The sequence below is a fragment of the Eretmochelys imbricata genome, chromosome 25 (assembly GCF_965152235.1).
Source record: "Eretmochelys imbricata isolate rEreImb1 chromosome 25, rEreImb1.hap1, whole genome shotgun sequence".
NCBI classification, from domain to species: Eukaryota; Metazoa; Chordata; order Testudines; family Cheloniidae; genus Eretmochelys; species Eretmochelys imbricata.
The window spans coordinates 12,076,806-12,096,201 of NC_135596.1; the positions used below are offsets into that span (position 1 = coordinate 12,076,806).

At 53.2% G+C, this 19,396-nt stretch overlaps 3 protein-coding genes across 4 annotated transcripts in view; 2 read left to right on the plus strand and 1 right to left on the minus strand.

The window, feature by feature from the left end:
- PLPPR3 (phospholipid phosphatase related 3) overlaps nucleotides 1–17,498 on the minus strand; it is a 38,391-nt gene extending 20,893 nt beyond the window's left edge. The window contains exons 1-3 of one of the 2 annotated variants that reach the window (XM_077841894.1): nucleotides 17,401–17,498; nucleotides 15,142–15,238; nucleotides 5,690–5,817 (exon numbers count right to left, since the gene is read on the minus strand). The gene's annotated coding sequence lies outside the window, so the exon portion shown is untranslated. The remainder of the gene's footprint in view (nucleotides 1–5,689; nucleotides 5,818–15,141; nucleotides 15,239–17,400) is intronic. The other variant, XM_077841895.1, reaches the window with a different exon arrangement.
- LOC144280121 (complement factor D-like) lies at nucleotides 1,437–8,626 on the plus strand. Its single transcript, XM_077841897.1, has 5 exons — nucleotides 1,437–1,542; nucleotides 3,603–3,759; nucleotides 4,258–4,402; nucleotides 5,273–5,530; nucleotides 8,471–8,626. The coding sequence occupies exons 1-5, from the start codon at nucleotides 1,485–1,487 to the stop codon at nucleotides 8,624–8,626; spliced, it is 774 nt and encodes a 257-aa protein (XP_077698023.1). The 5' UTR covers nucleotides 1,437–1,484.
- Nucleotides 12,890–18,595, plus strand: LOC144280120 (mast cell protease 1A-like). The gene is made up of 5 exons (XM_077841896.1): nucleotides 12,890–13,043; nucleotides 13,735–13,891; nucleotides 14,320–14,455; nucleotides 16,138–16,389; nucleotides 17,495–18,595. Exons 1-5 carry the CDS (start codon nucleotides 12,893–12,895, stop codon nucleotides 17,642–17,644), a joined length of 846 nt encoding a protein of 281 aa, XP_077698022.1. The 5' UTR covers nucleotides 12,890–12,892; the 3' UTR covers nucleotides 17,645–18,595.
- The last annotated feature ends 801 nt before the right edge of the window (nucleotides 18,596–19,396 follow it).

The following is a 19,396-nucleotide window of genomic DNA, read 5'->3' on the forward strand; positions in this document are numbered from 1 at the left end:
AGACATGCCAGTACTGCAGGGGTCACTTGCCTTGTGATAAAAATCATCTGGTCCAAGGTCCTTTCGGGTGCTGCAGTCCAGCTCCCTAGGAAACTGAGGCCCCATTACAGCAGCCGCTGATGCCTCTCTGTTGACAGCACCCACTGCCCTTGGGCCGGGACCCTTTAAATTGCTCCGTTTGCTTCTAAATCTATTGCTCCAAGGGCAGTTTTATCTTCAGATTTTAATTTTAGAGCTGAGTACCCCAAGTCATGAGAGTTTGGGTCCCACTCACGCACGGACTCGGCTCTGGGGAATACTGATGGAGGCGACCATGAGGGACACGTAAAGGCCAGATTTACCAAGGTATTTAAGCCTAAAGATGCAGATAGGTGCCTAGTGGGGTTTACAGCGGGGCAGGTGCCTAACTCCCATTGGAAGTTACTAGAGCCCAGATTGTCAAAGGTATTTAGGTGCCTAATTTCCATTGAAATAAATGGGTGCTAGGGGCCCAAACACCTGTGAGAATGCAGGCCCGGGCACCTAGCTTCATTTTAGGCCTAAACCCCTTTGGGAACCTGGCCCTAAATCGTGACATTCTCCAAAACACGATGTCAATGTCTGTATTCTTACAAACATTCTGAACACACACACACTTTCTCCCTTTCACTCACACCAGATCTTTACCTTTCTTTCTGGCCAGTTACATTCCAGATTATTTACCAGTGTCACTTGGCCACTTACCCTACTAGCCACAGGGCAGCTTCCCTGAGATCTCAGACAATGCCTCCCCTAAACCCCCTTCCCTTGGCTAAAGTTCTGTCTCCCGGCCTTGCCCCATGTCTAGAGCTATCAGAGGGGTGCAATAACCCCACCACTGAATTTAACAGGGGCAAAAACAGGTGCTGGCTTGCAGCCCTGGAGACCAAAGTCCTGGCTTCCTCCCCAGCACAGGTGGCAGAGAGAGGAATCAGGTTGCAGCAGTTCCTCCAGTGACTTGGCTTATCCTGGAGGGAGCTTTGCTAAGGAGGAAGTTCACTCAATGGCCCATTCAGTTTTGCAGAAACAGGGAGGGCAGGGAAGGGGATTTTTGCATTGTTTGTTCTTCAAACATGAGCAGTTGGGGAATGAACTGTGCTTGCCCTTTCGGGTTTGAAGAGCAAACAAACAATGCAGAAATCCCCTTCCAGGGATGCCAGGTTCAGCAGCTGGGATGGGCTGCGTCCTCCCTGGGCTGTTTGTGTTGAGAAATCATGAGATTCTCCCTAGCCCCTGGCACTGCTACAACCAAAAGGCCATTCCAGGCTGAGAGCTCAACAGCTGTTGCATATTTCCTCCCAGCTCTCTCTTTCCTGGAAATCTCCTTTTTTCCCCTTCATCCCCCACCCCCAAAGCTCTGTTATAAAAAGGAGGTCTCTGCTCTCACTCCTAGCAGAGCTGCCTCTATCTGGACAAGACACATCCCCTGAATTAGAGACAGATCGGCCTGCGTCTCTGTAGCCAGCATGGGTTACCTTTCGCCCTTCCTAGCTCTGGTTGTTTTGCTGGGCATCTCGGTGTGTGGTGAGTACATCCGTTCTCTGATCCTGCCCATACTCCCTGTTCTCTTTTCTGACTCATCCGTGCATGGCAGAGACTGGGACTGCATGTGAGGTGGATACTGCAGGGCATGCCTAGCTAAGAATTGACACAATAAGTGAAGCAGTTAGATATCTGTGCTTCCTTGCCACATACATGGGCTTTAACTTTATAGCCTCAGCAGCAGGCCTAGGGGAACCTAGTACATTTCACCGCTTTCTCTAGCCCCTTCCAGCTGAGGATCTCAAAGCACTTTACTAACCCTCTATCTAATCTTATCTATACACAATTCCACTTCACGACCCGCATCATGACAGGGAAACTGAGGCATAGAGAGGTGGACTGCTTTGGCCTAGCTCACACAGCGAATCTGGGTCAGAAGCTGGATTAGAACCCTGTCTCATACTTATAGACAATGCAGCTTCATCAGTCTCTATCTCCCAAACGCCTAAACCCATAAACTAGGGTGGCTTCTCAGGACACAACTCCCAGAGGGCGCCAGCTGCAGCTAGTTTTTTAGGCCAAAAGAAATCATCTGACCTCCTGTACAGCACAGGCCAGAGATACCCAGCCAGGGAGTCCTGCACTGAGCAGAGGGTGGAGAGGGGAGGCAGTTTGAGACAATGAGGGTAAACTGAGGGAGGCTTAGAACAAAACTTATTTCTGCTGGGGCAAAACTGTGAGTGGGTGGGGGAAGGAGGGTTAAATACCCTGCCCATCTGGGGAGAGAGGAGGGTGGTGGAGCTGATAACAGAAAAGTTTGGGTGTGGAATCAACTCGCTTGCCCTGTTTTTTTTGCTGCAATAGAACCTGATTTCCTGGAAACCAAAAAGCATCTTGGGGTATAAGTAGGATAATGCTAATAATAATAATCCCAAGTGCTTTTCACCTGTGGATCTCAAAGCACTTTCCAAAGGAAGGGTCCATTTTACATAGGGGGAAAGCGAGGCACAGAGAAGGGAAGTGACTTATCCATGGTCACCCAGCAGATCAGTGGCAGAACTTGCATCTCCTGAGTCCCAGCCCATTGTGCTAGCCACTAGTCAACATGGCCTCCCCTTGGATTAGGATACCATGGTGACTGTTGCCGGATGGATCTACAGCTGAGGTTTCCTCCATACCAAGGACTGAGATGCGGCGGACTGGGGGGCACTATTCAGATTCTTCTAGGTCGCTGAGTTGGGATCATGTACTAGAATCAAGTGCGGATCTTTCCATTGGCAGATTCTTTGCAACTGCAGGTACTGGCCATTGGTGAATATTGACTAAGGCCTCCTGCTGTTCTCCCAAGCATGCAGTCGATCCACTGCTGCAGAACATTCGGAAAAATCTTCATCTGAAACACCTGGAAGCATCTTATGATTTGTACGTGGGGCTTTCTTTTTAGTTTCTTCTTCTTCAAGTTGCTGAAGGGAAGAGAGATTTTCAAAGGTCCAGGAAAAAAAAATCGATGATTGTCCAACCAGCCAGCAGAGCTCTGCAGACACAATCCAACTGGCTGCACTGTGAGGCCAGGCAAAATTATTTGCACAGGCAGTCTGAAGCCAGGGGGCAGGTGATAGAAACCAGTTGACTCATCATGGACCGACTTCAGCCCGTTGCAAGAGAGACTCGTATGTGACGATACAGATGCGTTACATCTGACCGCTTGCTGAAGGTCCAGCCTGTCTGCCCTGCAGTTCCCCCTCCTTGTGTTTGAAGGCAAACGCGCCCTTGGAACTGAATCAGGCAGAGGAGGGTCTCAAATCTGTCTCTCTCCCACCCCAGGGGAGCGCCCCAACCAGCTGGCTGCTCTGAGGTGGGCCTCTAAAGATCTCGCTGGAGAACACAAACCGTCCACGAAACAGAATTCTTGTTTCTCGTCCATCAGAAGAGAAGGTGCTCAGACCCCCTTGGGGATGAGGGCTCGATACGTCCTTTAGCTAGATGCCCTGCTCTGGATGTGCTCACCCAGCTCCCGTTAACACTCAGGGAGACGCTCCACAGGAAAGGAAGGCTGGGCTGAGCAGGTTCAGTGGCTAATGTTCTATTTCTCCTCCCATCAGTGGGTAGCCCCAGGGGCCGTATTCTAGGGGGCTACGAAGCTCCTCCCCACCTGAAACCCTACATGGCTTCCCTGCAGGTGGATGGGAAGCATGTGTGTGGCGGGTTCCTGATCGCCGAGCAGTGGGTGCTGAGTGCAGCTCACTGCCTGGAAGACAAGTGAGTACCGGCCTTCGCATCTGATGGGGCGGGAGCGCGGGGCGGGAGAAGAGCAGGGCATGGAGGCTGGGGCCAGCTGGTTCTACCACAGACCCCAGTAGTTATTTCAGGGGATCCAGGAGTCTCTGGAGTGATGAGCACGGCCCAGATCTTACTCCCATCGCAGTCAGTGGAGGTTTGTCGTTGATTTCAATGGCTCCAGCCCCGGGTTAGGATCGTCTGAGGATCACTATGAAGGGAAAGCCCAGGGCCCAACAAGCACCAAGGCTGGATTCCCCTGTCACCCAAGGAGCACATGTTCCTTCCTAGCTGGGGCTGGGCCCACAGGCAGGGTAGTCTGGGCTGACTCTCCATGGCTGGGGAAAGGCAGAGGTTGACTACTGGCGATCGCTCTCCATCGGGGTGAACTGTACAGCCGGGAGGGAGCGGAAAGGTCTTGCAGCTCAGTGCTGTGGGTGAGCAGAGCACCTCCTGCTACCGTCTCCATCTCGACTGCAGGCACGGCAAGCCGTTCCAGGTCCTCCTGGGAGCCCACTCTCTCTCGCAGCCAGAACCGCACAAGCGCCTTTATGGGGTGCGTGCGGAGATCGGCCACCCCGGCAGCAGCACGGACACCTACGACGACGACCTCCTTCTCCTCCAGGTGCGCATGACCCACACCGGCACCATCCCCTGCTGCAGGCACGGCGCCTCCCAGACCCCACTGGAGTCAATGCGGGGAACAAACTCCTACTGACTCCTGTGGGCTTCGGGCCAGGCCCAGCTCCTCAAAGGCACCGAACTCCTGTTGATTTCACAGCTGAGTCTTGCTTGACTGGGCTGAGATCCAACAGGCTTGATACCCCACAGACAGCCCTGGCTGGGGTCACCCCGATTCACCCCATGGCAAGGGAGAGGAGGATGAAGCCCAAGGCACCGGCAAAGATAGGGCCCATTCTCCCCACCAGTGGAGGGAGAACCCTCCCCACAAAGCATCTGCGATCACACGGCTGCAGCAGGGACTCCAGTCACATTGGCACCGACTCCGTGGGTGCTCTGGGGCTGGAGCCCCCACGGCGGGGTAAATAGTGGGTGCTCAGCACCCACTAGCCACCCGCCAAGGTGCTGGGGGAAGGGGATGGAGGGGGGCAGGAAGAGGCAGAGCAAGGGTGGGGCCTCGGGTGAGGATGGAGTGGGGGCGTGGCCTTGGGGCAGAGCGGGGGTGAAGCACCCACCTGGAAAAATGAAAGTCGGCGCCTGTGTCCCGTCACCCCTAGTTGAGGTATTTCCCAGGTGATCGCCCCGTAACCTGTGCTAATGTAGCGCAGCTCTGTCCCCCTCTAGTGGCCACACCCCGTACAGGTGTGAGTCCCTTCCTGGTCCTTTTAGCTCAAGCTGTAGAGAGGCTCCTGCTGGAAGATCCAGAGGTCCCAGGTTTTATCCCCGCAGAGAGCCCAGCCAGGGGCAGCGTTACACATACAGAGTCTGTCTCTCTCACCCCGACTGACCCTTGCCTCTTTGCCTCCCAAATCAGCTAGAGGAGAAAGCGCTCCTCAACGAGCATGTGAAGATCCTGCCCTTCCAGAGGCAAGACAGGGATGTCCCAGCTGACACCATGTGCGAAGTGGCCGGCTGGGGTGAAATGAGCCACAGCGGGAAGCTGCCTGACAAATTGCGGCAGGTGGAGCGTCCGGTGATCAGCCGGGAGAAATGCAACCTAAGGATCCACCACGACAACACCATCACGGAGAAGATGATGTGCACCGACTCCAGGAAGAAGGACACCTGCCCGGTATCTATCTCTGGGGGAAATCCCTCGGCTCAGCCCTCTTGCCGGGAGGGGCGGGGGGTCAGAGCTGTGTCTATGCACTTGGGTGTATCGGTGAGAACAGGTGTATGTATGCGTGGGTATCTGTGCAGGAGTGTGTGTGTGATTATTCTGGTAGCCTACCTGTCCTCCTGCCCTCTGGGGTAAATACAGAAGCATGTAACTTCTGGAGTCCTGGGTCCTTTGCTGTCTCCCTGCAGAGCTCTGGGGTCTCATTCTCCTCTTACGCTGGAGTCAGGCCTGATTTGCACCTGTGTGAGAGAGCAGAATCAGGCCCTGAATGTCACTCCCTTGCTGTTGGAAAGAGAGAGGAAGCAAAGTCCTAGTTTGTATGGAGCAGATGTACAATCCCATAGATCTCAAAATGCTCCCCGGAGGTGGGTCACTCTTATTAGCCCCATTTTACAGATGAGGAACCTGAGGCACAGATACTTACCACTGGTCACACTGCAAATCAGTGGCTGGATCACCACTGAAGTAAATGGGACCAGGATTTCTCCCTAGATCTCCTGGCTCTTATATCTGAAGCCACTTCACCAAACGGCCTCACTTGGATACACAAATAAGGGAAATAACTAAAAACCTGGATCCTTTCCCCCTGCTTTTAGGGCTTGTCCACACGAGGAGCTATTACAGAGTAAACTATTTTTGATAACTCCATGTGTGGACACTCTTAGGGCTTGGCTATACTTGCGAGTTACAGCGCAATAAAGGAGCCCTGGGCTCACTAGCTCACTACCCGTCAACACTGGCAAGGCATGTAGAGCGCTCTGACTCCACCTCGGCGAGTAGAATAACGTTTGCTGTGCCCCCGCTGGAGTGCCGCGGAGCCAGTGTGAACGAGGTGTTGCATTACTGCGCTCTGATCAGCCACTGGAAACATCCCATAATCCCCTTAAGACAAGTGGCCACTCTTGTCATTGTTTTTGAATCTCTGCAGGAATGCAGATATGCCCTTTGAAAGCTCCGTTTCTGACAGCCGGCTGATTATCTGCTCTGAGACAAAGCAACCACTAGTGTGGAATGCTGTGTGTGTGTGTGTGTGTGTGTGTGTGTGTGAGGGAGAGGGGTGGGAGGGGGGTCTGCTGCTGTCTGAACTTGCAAAACAGTATGCTGACATGCTCTCAGCCACCCAAAAACCCACTCTCTCTCCCCTCACATACACACAACACACTCCCTGTCATGCTCCACCCTCCCCCATTTGAAAAGCACGTTGCAGTCACTTGCATGCTGGGATGGCTGCCCATAATGCACTGCTCCCAATGCTGCTGCAAGTGCCACAAATATGGCCAAGCCAGTGCACTTGCAGCGGTCAGTGTGGACAGACTGCAGCGCTTTCCCCACTGCGCTCTCCGAAGGCTGGTTTAACTCAAAAAGAACAGGAGGACTTGTGGCACCTTAGAGACTAACCAATTTATTTGAGCATAAGCTTTCGTGAGCTACAGCTCACTTCATCGGATGCATGCAGTGGAAAATACAAACTCAAAGCGCTCTACATCTGCAAGGGTAGCCGTGCCCTTATTCTGAATTAGTTTAATCCAGTGGATTAAACTAATGCACCAGTGAATTAAGGTGATTCTGCACGAGGCACTCTCATTCCAGAATAAGCGCATCCACCCATGGAGTTAATCTGCTTTAAACTCACACCCTGGATTAATTTTCACATGTAGCCAAACCCTTAGAATCAGGTCCTGCCCCACCTCGCCCATTCCACCTGTGCAAGGGGGGAGTCGAATGTGCCCGCCCTCACTCCAGAGCATTAGACACCCACTTGCCACAGGTGGGAGTGGCAGCACAAGTCTGTAGCATTTTGACCTAGCTGCCCTCCCCGCCCATGAACACTTTGCAAAGCTGAATGCAAGATAATTATCAGCATGTGAGCAAACATGCAGAGGTGCTTAATAAAACTTCTAGCTTATCTTCCAGGAAGCTACCCGGCAGGCAGCTGCCATGCAAGTTATACATCTCTTGCTACCTTGGAGCGGGGTGTTTGGTTATTTTTTTAACTCCATGTAACTTGTTTTCTGTTCAAAATGAATGGAGCCATTCAGCGAGGGGTGGAAGGGTGGGGAGGTACTAACAGGGGCTAGATCCAAGCACTGTGTTACGGCTCAAGAGACCACACCGCCTAGTGGATAGGGAATGGAATTGGGAACCAAAAAAGCTAGTTCGGTACAAAGGACTTGCCAGGTCCATCTAGCCCAGGGGATAACAGGGGCCAGCCCAGAACCAGTTGCTTCGGGGGAATGTGCAAGAACTCCACTGTAGGCAGATGTGGGACAATCTGTTCCCCCTCCCCACATTCAGTCTCAGCCTGATCTAATAGGTAGGGATTAGTTCAAGCCCTGAAGCCTGAGGTTCATCATAATTAATGACTTATTAAATTGGAATATTCCTGACATCCCTATAAATGTCCCATCTCTTTTCGGGATCTATTCCTGTCTCTGCCATGTGTGCCTGGGCCGACCACTCTGCTCTTCTGTGTCTCCATTTCCCCTCCTGTCCCTTGTCTATTTAGCCTGTAGGTTCCTTGGGGCAGGGTCTGTCATGTTACGGGTCTGTGCAACACCTGGCACGATAGGGCCTTGATCTCAGCCGGAGCCTCTGGGTGCTGCTGCAATGCAAATAATGGGGAGACACAGGGTAAGCTTCTCCCCCCTCCCCCCATCTTAGGCAAGGTGGGGAGGTGTATGTAACAGACGCCCTTCTGGGAAGGGTGGTGATGGGCAGCCACGCCCAGCGTGGGGCTGATGGGAGAGGAAGGCTGGCAGACAGCCTGGCTCCCAGCGCTAGCCATTGGCTGCTGAGCCGGCCCAGAAGGGGGCGGAACAGGTCCAGTGACACCTGGGGCACGTGGCAAACTGACCTCCACCCTGAGGCTGATCCTGTGACTTGGTTCTCCAGGGGGATTCCGGCGGGCCGCTCGTTTGCAATGGGATTGCCGAAGGGGTGGTGGCTGCTGGCTCTCGGGTCTGTGGGAACTACAAGAAGCCCGGAATCTACACCCGGATCCCACCCTACATCGACTGGATCGAGAGAGTCATGGCTTCAACAAACTGAAGGCGGACGGGTCAGCCCTGGATTGGAAGGAACCGGCTGCCTGGCCCCCGCAGGGGCACACAGCAGACTCCACGCTATTTCCCCAGGGCAGAGCTAGCTGCTAGCATGGCAGAGAGCACTCGGACACTGCAAACGTCAATATAACCGGACAGCGGGAGCTTATATGGCTGCCTCCCCCACCTGCTTTCAGCTCTCCTCGCAATCACATAAGCTCAGTGCAGCACTCCCCTGCAAGCAGCATCCCGGAGAGGGGAGGACTGACTCCTTCTACCAGCACAACGGCTGCTCCTGGAAACCACCTGGCCCAGCTCTCCTGTCTGGCCTGCCAAAGGGGCGGTTTGCAAGGGGATAGGAAGGGGAAGAGGTGGGTCACCCTACAGGATGGGCTCAAGGCTGGATTTCAGGTGGCATCTTGTCAACTCTGTCCTCCTTAGCGCAAGCCAGATCCGGAGCAAACCTGAACCACTGTGGCTGTTAATAGTGAGCACAAATATTGCAATAAAAGGAACTGATTATAACTGCGGGTCACCAGAGTCGTCAGGGTTGCACAGATGTGACACACTGGGGGTTGAACTGGGGGGATTCAAGGGAAGAGGAGAGTGTAACAGGATCTTTCCTCATCCCACATCAGACCTGGCCCTTCCTCAATGTCCCCACATGGTTAACTCACTGTCTCATGTTCTGGTGGCACTTCACTCTCCTGCTTTTGGATGTGAGATTCTCATGCTGCTCTGTGATTTAGCCCCTCTGGGCAAACCAGAATCCCTTCCCTCTCTCCCCCCCCCCCCCGAACCTCCCTACACACTGTTGGATAGTGAGGGCTAAACAAAAGGCCAACCAAACAAGGCAGACGTCCAGCAACCTCATGCTGGTCACTTGGGGCCAAGCAACACGCCTCCCTCACCAAGCTGCCGTTCCCCTTCCAGTCCAGTCCTTGGCCTCACGGATTCATTTGCACAGGGCAAGAGGAGATGGGGTAGGGGAGGGTACCGCTTCCTCCTCCCTCTCACTGGACTCCTGAGCAAGCACGAGTCCCAATTCCTTTCAATGCCAGCCTGCCCAGGCTACTTCCTTCAGGAGCCATCCCTCCTGCAGGCCTCCTAATTCCCTTCCAAGGCAGGGGCTCCTCCAAAGCTTTCTAGTGCTGTCCCTGGCTGCGGGCCTTGCCTTCTGGCTGGTGGAGAGACCCTTCCCATGTCCTCATGGCACTCCCTGCAGCTCTCAGCCATGCTCACCTGCCCCAACCCATCCACTGGGAGGCAGATCCCTAGTGTAGCTTCATTGACTTCCAGGCAGCAGCTACACCAGGGATGAATTTGGCTTCAATGCTCATGGGAAGTCTCCTTGTCTGAAGGGAAGGCTGCAAGTTTCCCCGCTTATTGATACAGATGGGAATCACCAGATTGGATCAGAACATCCTATTTCTGACCAGTGGCCAGCACTGGTTGCTTCAGAGGAAGTTGTAAGATCTATACAGTAGGAAGTTATGGAGCCATCTTTTCTAATTGCCATCGTATAGAGCAGGGGTCGGCAACCTATGGCACGTGTGCCAAAGACGGCACGTGAGCCGATTTTTAATGGCACGCTGTTGCCTGCCAGGTCCCAGCCACCAGCCCTGCTCAGCCCGCTGCCAAACCCAGACCGGGACCCCGGCAGGCAGCAGCCTGCCATTAAAAATCCTGCCTGCCCCGGCCCACTCTTCTCCGCCCCCTCCCCCCCCCCACTGCGGGGGCAGGGTGAAGAAGCTTGGTCCTGCCGGCTGCTGCTGCAGGGCAGGCAAGGTCCCCCCTCCCCTGCCTCTTCCCCCAGCGTGCTGGGTTCCTGCCCCTCCTCCTCTCCCCCTCCCCCACCTCTTCCAGCCTGCTGGGGTCCTGCCCCTCCTCCCCTCCCTTCCTGCCCCCATCAGCTGATGGCCCTTGCGAGGGAGGGGAGGAGCGGGTGGAATCAGAGCATATCCCCTCCAGCCACCTGCCTTGAGCCGCTCTGGGCAGGGGTCTGGGATCACCCCCATGACCCCAGCCCACACCCCCAGCCCTCTGCCCTGACCCCTGCACCCCCCCCACACACTCCCAACCTTCTGTCTTGACCCCTGCACCCCCCACCACACCCGCCTTGACTCCAGCACCCCCCACACATACCTAGCCCCCCCCAAACCCCATGCCCTGACTCCTGCACCCCCTTCACATGCCCCCAGCCCTCTGCCCTGACTCCTGTACCCTCCTCACACACCCGCAACCCCCTGCCCTGACTCTTACACCCCCCATGCCCTGACTTTTGCACCCCCCACATTCCCACCTGCTCCCCTTGCACCAAATGGGAGCTGCCCAGGTAAGCACTCCACACCCAAACCTCCTGCCCCAACCCTGAGCCCCCTCCCTCATTCTAGCTCCTGGCCATACCCTGCACCCCAACCCCCAGCCTGCTCCTTCACCCCCAACCCTGTACTCCGTGCACTCCCACCCTCGGCTCAGTGCGGAGAGAGACGAAGAGAATGGCTAGAACCAAGGAGAAGGTAGGTACCCACTCTATGTGGGCAGGGCCGGGATCCCAGACCGGCAGCGGGCTGAGAGGGGCCAGCAGCTGGGACCCCGTCTGGCAGGAGTCAGCAGGTAGAACCCCAGACCGGCAGCGGGCTGAGCCACTCAACCCACTGCTGGTCTGGGGTCCCGGCCACCAGCCCCGCTCAGCCCACTGCTGGCCTAGGTGAATGGAACCCCAGGCCGGCAGCGGGCTGAGCGGACCGGCAGCGTAAGATCAGCATTTTGATTTAATTTTTAAATGACGCTTCTTAAACATTTTGAAAACCTTGTTTACTTTACATACGACAATAGTTTAGTTATATAATATAGAGACTTATAGGGAGACCCTCTAAAAAACATTAAAATACATCACTGGCACGCGAAACCTTAAATTAAAGTGAATACATGACGACTTGGCACCCCACTTGTGAAAGGCTGCCGACCCCTGGGTTAGAGGTTGGTTTACCTCTTGAAGCAGGGGGGTTTACAGCCCCTCGCTCTTGACCTCGTCAGTATCTTGTGGCCGTAAGTGTCACAGCCTCATTATGCCAGTTCTAGTGCCAGGAGCCATTCAAAGAAAAGAGAACCTGGTGGACTGGGGGTCTGTGGTGGTTTTGCATGGGAGCGGGGTGGGAATCCCAGCTGAGCCTTGCAGGTTTATAGTATCTGCCAGGGAGGGGGAAACTTTCAAACTGATGGCAAAGTTCAACAGAGCAAAATAAAAACCCAGCCACAGGCTCTGCCAGGTTCATTGGAAAACAGTCGTGCCCAGTTGTGGGTTCTCCCTGGGGGCCGTGGTGCCTCTGGAGATGGCAAGGAGAGGAACTAAGATGGATGCTGGATGGACTTAAAGAAACAGCAAACATCTCCCAAACTTTGCTTCCCCAGACCAAGGCAGATCCATGTCTGAGTTACACACCAAGAGATGTGGGGGGCATCCAGGGGGTCTGGTGGCTCTGAACTTGGAGCTGGACAGGTACATAAACAAACCTCCATTTCACCAGCTGCCCGTCCCAGCCACCTCCAGGGCAAAGCCCGACTGCCGTGCATTCCCGATGCAGCCTGCTCAGTCCCAGCGGAGGTGCAGAGCGCGCCGCAGGTGAGCAGCCATCAGGGTTCTGGAGTCAACAGAAGCCTGGTGCTTGGGGGCCTCCGGCTCACCAGGGATCAAGGCTGCTTATTGGATGTTGCATGACACCCTCTCAACACAGGCAGTTGTGTACTTTGCTCTTTACACAACAGTAATAGCACAAAGAAACAACTGGCACACTAGCCAAATAACCATGTTACTAACAACACCCAACATATAGGGCCTTGTTACATGCACACACATACTGTTGCTCTGGCTGGATTCTAAAACCTAGAACCCAGTGAGCACCACTCGAGGGCTCACAAATTACTTAAAGGGAGACCACCCAATTCCACACTACACAACAGACGTCCTGCTCTCCACCTCTGCTCCCCTTCCTGCCCAAACATGCAGGAAGATGATCAGGCCCTGGCATCTGCCCTGGCTTTACTTGTACATAAGGAAGTGAGCTGAGACCCTGCAAACTCATTCCCAAGGGGAATGCACCATGGGGGCTCTGTTTTCCCAAGTCCTTGAAGCGGGGACAGGCGATGAGCACGATGGAGCACGGACTCTGCTGTTAGACTTGGCCTCATCCCGCCTTCTCTTGCATCTCCTCTGTGCACGGTTCTACTCTCTGTGGCTCTGTGGTTTCCGTTTTGCAGTGAAAGCACCTTCATGCTGATCCAAGCAATTTGCTGCTCCCTTCAAAGGCATAAGAGCCCGGCCGCGTTGTTATTTCAGCCCAGTCACGCTTCGAGGACACAGGAGATGGAGGGATCCTGCATTGTCCTGCTGGGGCTGCTGCTGGTGTGTTCCAGCCATGCAGGTAAGTGAATCGCACACCTGGGCCCGCTCTTGTTTCTCCGTCGGGATCTGCACTAGTCATGGAGTTGTGTCAACGCAACCCCGCACAGCTCACTCCCTCACCTGGCACTGCACAGGCTTTGGTGACTGCTGCAGTGAGATCCAAACCAGGTGCTGAAAGCCTGATCCAGCCACTCTTTTAACATGGGCTATGGCCGAGAGGCAGTGGGTGTATGCGGGGGAGCTGTTTCCGACATCATGTCTTCTGCCCTTAGAGGAGATCACAGGGGCCACGCACAGCGGTAGAGATGTGTATGCTCCCTGCGACACTGGGGGCACAATCTTCTACTCCCTCCAGGTTTCCCTGCATTCGACTCCTTAGCTGTTGGGCGCAGGTCTCTATCTCTCACCCCACCCATCTCCACGGCTTTGGTTTCTAGACCCTGGTGAAAGCTGGACTCTCCTTAGCCAGGTCCACATGGCTGGCCGGAATGGCAGACACCCTCACGATTTTACATGCAGGTCAAATTTTGCCCTGGGTTGCGCCACTTTGCTGGGGTTGAACTTGACCTTCTCGCCACTCGGCTGGCCCAGCCGCTGTCCCGAAGCAGCGTGGAGATGTTCAGATCAGTGGACAGTGAGAATCCTGACATCCGCTCTCTCTCCGCTCTGCCAGGTGACAGCAGACAAACTCTGTTTTCTCCCCTTCACAGGCAAGCAGGATGCTCTGATCCTCGGGGGACGCAAAGTGGTGAATCACTCCAGGCCCTACATGGCCATCCTGGAAAACGATTATAAGGAAATCCTGTGTGATGGGTTCCTGATCCAGCCAGAGTGGGTGATGACCGCAGCCCATTGCAGGAGTGCCAGGTGGGTGCCTTGATTGTTCAGCTGAAGGTTCTTGGGAAATAGGCTCCTTGGGCACTGTAGGCGTAAACTCACCCTGCACCATGGGCTGCATATAAAGGAAGAACTAGCCCCAGTGTGTCCCCTCTTCCTCCACACACTGCACATCCAGGATTCTTAGCTGTCTAGCAGGCGTCTCTCTCCCCATGCTCTTACACTGCACTATTCAGTCATAGCTTCTCAAATGAGGAAACTAAGGCACAGGGAGGAAAAGTGACTTACTGAAGGGCTCACCCAGCTGGCCAGTAGCAGATAGGCTGAGAACCCTGGTGTTCTGTTTCAGGGCCCCTCTGCTTTAGCCACAGAACCATGCTGCCTGGCTCAAGGACAGTGCACAGGGTTCTGGGTTGCCACTGATGGCTCTCTGTTCACGGGAATGTTGCTTTTCACAGAAACTTTCGAGTCCTGATTGTGCTGGGGGTTGAGCTGCTGAGCGACTCATCCAACCACGTATGGGACATCGCACAGTTTCGCCCACACCCTCATTACAACCCGACCACCTGGGAAAATGACATTATGCTGGTCCAAGTAAGTGCCTCCTCCCAGTTCTCACCCGATTCCAGGGAGCCTGGGGTCATCATCACAGTTAAACACAAGGGCTGAAAGCTGGGGAGTGTAGGGATCACTCCAAATCCACATCACCAGGTTGACAGAAAGAAAGAAAGAAAGAAAGAAAAGCCTGTGTGATAGTAATTGAGGTTTATTTGAAGCCAGGCTTCTCCTGCTGCTGGGATATCCTAGTTCTTTGGCAATGGCTAATATTCCAGGGCTGACGAGTTTACACTCCATGGACAGAGGAGCATGTAGCAAAAATGATGACCTGAGAGACTGGAATTGCCCAATGGGATAATTTGCTCCCCTGGAATTGCTCAATGGGACAATTTGCCTGGCTACTTAACATCTCCAGGGCTGGATTCTCCACTGCCCTGCACCTGCTGCATGCATCAGCACCCACGCAAAGTGCTACCGAATCATAGCTCTTTGCACTGGTGTAAATGACTGAGTGAGTTGCAAGCCAAGGACGAACCAGGACCATGGTCTCTAGGTCATTTGACTGCCCTCCCAAGTCTGTGGGAGGTGAACGTCACCCTTGTTCAAAGTGGCTCGTGCAAATCATTTAATCAGTTCTTTGCAGACATGGTATTTCTGACGCTGGGAATGAGGACAAGGGGGCTCAACATCTGCCCTGCTGTATATGTCCCACTTGCATGTACCTTTTCAGTCTCAGGGTGTTCTGGTGTCACTGACAGCATGCTCTTTGTCACATATCGCTTTGCAACTCTGCTTCCCAAGCTGCATTTGATAGGCTACCTACGAAAGGGAGGGGATATAATTTCAAGCTAAGAAACACACAAATACATCATAAAAAAAACCAGATTCGCTGACAATCCAGGCTACAAAAGCTTTTGGTTTCATGGTTCTTACTGCCAGGTGGGACCGAAGTTTTAAAAAAATGGGAGATTATGTTTTAGATTGTGTTACATCAGTACCTTGGGATCTGAACTGAGAGCCGCTGTGCTAGGCTCTGAACAGACAGAGATTAAGAGACAGACCCTGCTGGAAGCCCACACAGTCTAAACACGCAAAAGGTGGGAGAGGAAATAGAGGCTGAAATTAAATCCATGTTTAGGCACCTGGCCTGATTCTCAAACGCACTGAAGTCCCTGGGTGCTGCTGGGTGTCCAGTTCTCTTATTTATTCTCTGAAATAGAGGGATTTGGACTCCCAAGGTTTTTAAAATCTTGGCTCTATTTTCTAACGGATAAAAATGTCTGACATTCCCTCTAGAGGGCACAGGGCTCCACCAAAGGCAGCCACTGTGTATTTAAAGCAGTGGTGGCTGAAATGTGTATTTACAGCCAAAGGCCCAAACTGCACTGAAATCTGAGTCTATGGTCTGTCCACCAAACCCAAAATGTTAGGCCATCACAGGCCCTTTAGCAGACAGGCTAAGATGCTTCCCAGAGCCCTTCTAGGGTGACCGGACAGCAAATGTGAAAAATCGGGATGGGGGTGGGGGGTAAATAGGAGCCGATATAGGAAAAAGACCCAAAAATCGGGACTGTCCCTATAAAATCGGGATATCTGGTCATCCTAAGCCCTTCTATCCCTTGAGCGTTGACTGACAAACAAAAAGGGCATTAGGTCCTGTGCTAAGCAACTGAATGAGGACGTGTGCTCTGTTAATTTCTTTCTCTCACTGTCTGCAGCTGAACAACCCTGTTCCCTACAATAAAGAAGTCCAACCAGTGAAACTCCCACAGCAGGACAGGGAGATCCCCAGCACGGCTGCCTGCAGCACTGCGGGCTGGGGACACACCAGGGATGGCGGGAAGCGCAGCACGAATCTGCGGGAGGTGAACGTCACCCTGGTTCCTAGGGACTCTTGCGCATCAGTCCACAAGCGGAAAATCACCAGGAATATGATCTGTGCTGGGAACAAGGAGCACAATGCCTGCCAGGTACCTTCTTTTCTCTTGCTCACTGAGGAGAGGCCTGATGAGTAGCAGACAGGCTCCAGAGACACAGTTACCAGAGACACAGTTATCCCAGAAACCCTGAGGAATTTCTTCCCAGGTAACTGATTGGCCCCTTACTGTAATGCAATCAGCAGTCCATTTCCTGAGTGTTTTAGACCAGACCAGGCTGGGCTACAGGCAGACAGCAGGTTGATCTGCCTGTGGAACTCATTGCCACAGGATAGCCTCAAGAGCATAGCAGGTTTCATAAAGGAACTGGACATTTCTGTGGATAATAGGAATATCTGGCGTTATGATAATATGGATTTGGGGTCAGGGGTGAAGGGATATAAATTTGCATGTTTCAGGGCATGATCCAACTGCAAACTATAAGAGGTCAGGAAGAAAGGCTGCCTGGGGACCCATTATCTCATAACAGCCTACTCCTGGGGTTTTCACAGCTTCTTAAACCTATAAACAGCTGGCACTGTAGGAGGACAGATCCTAGAGCTCTGGTCTGATCCAGTGTGGTAATTCCCACATTCGTCATTAAGATCCAGATTCGGCTGTCAGGCTCATTGGACTGCAGGCTTCCTTCAGCGAGCGTAAAACGCTGCTAGTCTGATTTGTCAGCCTTTCACCTCCTCTTTGCCCTGGTGAAAGTGACTGCGTGAGATGCAGGTAGGCCCACTGAGTTCAAGGGGTGATGCAGCGAGAAGTGGGGGACCTAGAGGTTAGGGTGCTAGCTTGGAACTTCTCCTTTGCAGGCTTCCTGTATGCCCATGGTCAAGTCACTTAGGTGCAGATCAAAGGGGTTTAGACACCTGACTCCCAGAGGATTTAGGTGCCTAACTGCCTTTGACGATCTGGGCCTTGCTCTCTCGGGGCCTCAGTTCCTCCTCTGTAACCTGGGGACAATAGCACTGCCCTACCTTGCAGAGGGGCAGAGAGGGTTGAGTCAGAGATCTGAGTCAGAGGTGCTCAGATACTGTGACAATGGGGCCATAGAAGTACCTTAGGTAGTTGCCCTGAGACAGGAGAGAGATCAGGCTTCCGTGGTTCCTATGCTGTTAACATGCGGCCTGGCTCTCATGTGTCACGTCTGCAGGGCGACTCGGGCGGGCCGCTGGTTTGCGACGGTGTGGCTGAAGGCGTGGTCTCCTTCGGCAGCAAGGAATGCGGCAAGACCCCAACGGTTTATACCAAGATCTCCAGATACCTGCCGTGGATGAACAAAGTCATCAAGTCGGCCCGTTAGAGGATCCGGGGGGGCTGCTTAACCCCCATCCTTCCTGGCCAGCAACATTTCCCTTCTGTGAATCCTGCCCCAGCATCCCCACCAGGAATGGCTCCCTCATCCTGCTCCCCCAAGGGCTGCTAAGAACCCCACCCACACCTGACTCTATTAAGAAAAACACAAGCTGAGTATGTGCTTGCTTTAACCACTTTACTGCTGAACAGGACAGCAGGGGCTCACCCCAGCTGGATCTGGCGGGCTCTGATGGTGCACAGGATAATACTGCTGGGGACCCAGGCCTGTCCTAAAGGCAGTGAAAGGATTAAATGGGGAAGAGAGGTTTTTACATCTAGATAACCAGTCTGGGAGAGTAATCATTTGTTCTCTGTTTAATTCAGTGGTGACAGTGATCAGTGTGAGTTAGCGGCTGCACCACTAGGGATAAGAGCCTATTACAGCTAGCAGGGTTACTCCTTTAGCTCAAGCAGTAGACACTCTTTAGCACTAGAGGTCAGGTGTTCAGTACCCAGTGACAACTCCAGAGGATGACTGTGTGTCCATACCCCACTTTCCCAATCTCAGCCTGCCCATTGATGTTACCCAAACTGGCCATTGCCTGACCCCTGTTACAATGGCTAGGAAGGGCTCCTGATACTTCTCTCCTTTATTTGGCCCATGCAAACTCAGCATCTCATTTCCTTTGTCCATAGTTTGTTCCATCCACCTGCTGTTTCTTGTCCTATATAACTTGTAAGTTCTTGGGGGCAGGGACCATCTCTGTGTTTGTACAACACCTGGCACTAAGAAGCCCTGATTCATTTTGGAAGCTCCCAGGCCCTACCCGAAATGCACATAATAAATAACAATATCCTGCTGCTACTTTGATACTATGAAGCCTTTTGTTTTTCAGTGTGAAAAATGCTTTCTGTCTGATCCTAATAAATCTGCTTCATACCTGGTGTTTGTGCGAAACCTGCTCAGCAGAAATTTGTCCCTCTCCTACCTTCCTTTCTCCTTTCCCAGAGAGGATTTATTTGCAAATATTCCATCTGCAGATTGGGAATACCTCCTTTCCACCCCCTTCCAGTGGATGTGTGTGCTAACTGAATCCAGGACACTGTACATACTGCTTGGGATCAGAGCACCTAAGCTGTGTGTCATATGCCTTATAGTGTATGCATATGATGGGGATTCTCCTTTAGCTCAGCTAAGGGGGGCCTGTACCTGTGCCTATTGGTGCAAGTTCTGTGCCCTGATGTTCTGAGGGTAGTGAATTTGTGAGGCTGAGATAAGAACCCATGGGAAGTAGTTCTGTAGTTTTTCTTATGAGCTCCCATGCACTGAGATCAAGAGAAAAGCTAGGGGAGAGCAAAAAAAACCTCTTTCTAGTCCCCACTGGCTTTGGCTTTTGAAGTCCCCCTTTGGTCATGAAAGAGGAATGTCATCCCACTTCAGCCATCATGTGTCTGTCATGTTTACGTACGTGGGTGCACACAACACAGGCTCTCCATCGCGGCCATCTCTAGTCAAGCTTGGGGGAAGCAGCAGGCAGTTCCTGTGCTGGACCGCAGCAGAGTAGAAAGAGGCTCTCGGATGAAGGCGGAGCAGTTGGCTAGGCCTCAGCCTCCATTCGGGTAGACAAGAGGAAGCGAATGCCAAAGCTTTAACGCTTGGGGTGGGGATAGCTGCCATTGAGCAACCACAGATCTGAAGCCACCTTGTCTTAGACTGTGATCTCCTCTGAGCAGGCCCTAATGCAGTGGTTCCCAAACT

Bases quoted from the DNA above. Each gene is read 5' to 3' on its own strand.
- LOC144280121 (XM_077841897.1), top strand. From the start codon at position 1,485: ATGGGTTACCTTTCGCCCTTCCTAGCTCTGGTTGTTTTGCTGGGCATC. The intron at 1,543-3,602 runs GTGAGTACATCC...TCCTCCCATCAG, and splicing joins GCTGGGCATCTCGGTGTGTG to TGGGTAGCCCCAGGGGCCGT. The intron at 4,403-5,272 runs GTGCGCATGACC...CTCCCAAATCAG, and splicing joins ACGACCTCCTTCTCCTCCAG to CTAGAGGAGAAAGCGCTCCT.
- LOC144280120 (XM_077841896.1), top strand. From the start codon at position 12,893: ATGCTGATCCAAGCAATTTGCTGCTCCCTTCAAAGGCATAAGAGCCCG. The intron at 13,892-14,319 runs GTGGGTGCCTTG...TGCTTTTCACAG, and splicing joins GCCCATTGCAGGAGTGCCAG to AAACTTTCGAGTCCTGATTG. The intron at 16,390-17,494 runs GTACCTTCTTTT...TCACGTCTGCAG, and splicing joins AGGAGCACAATGCCTGCCAG to GGCGACTCGGGCGGGCCGCT.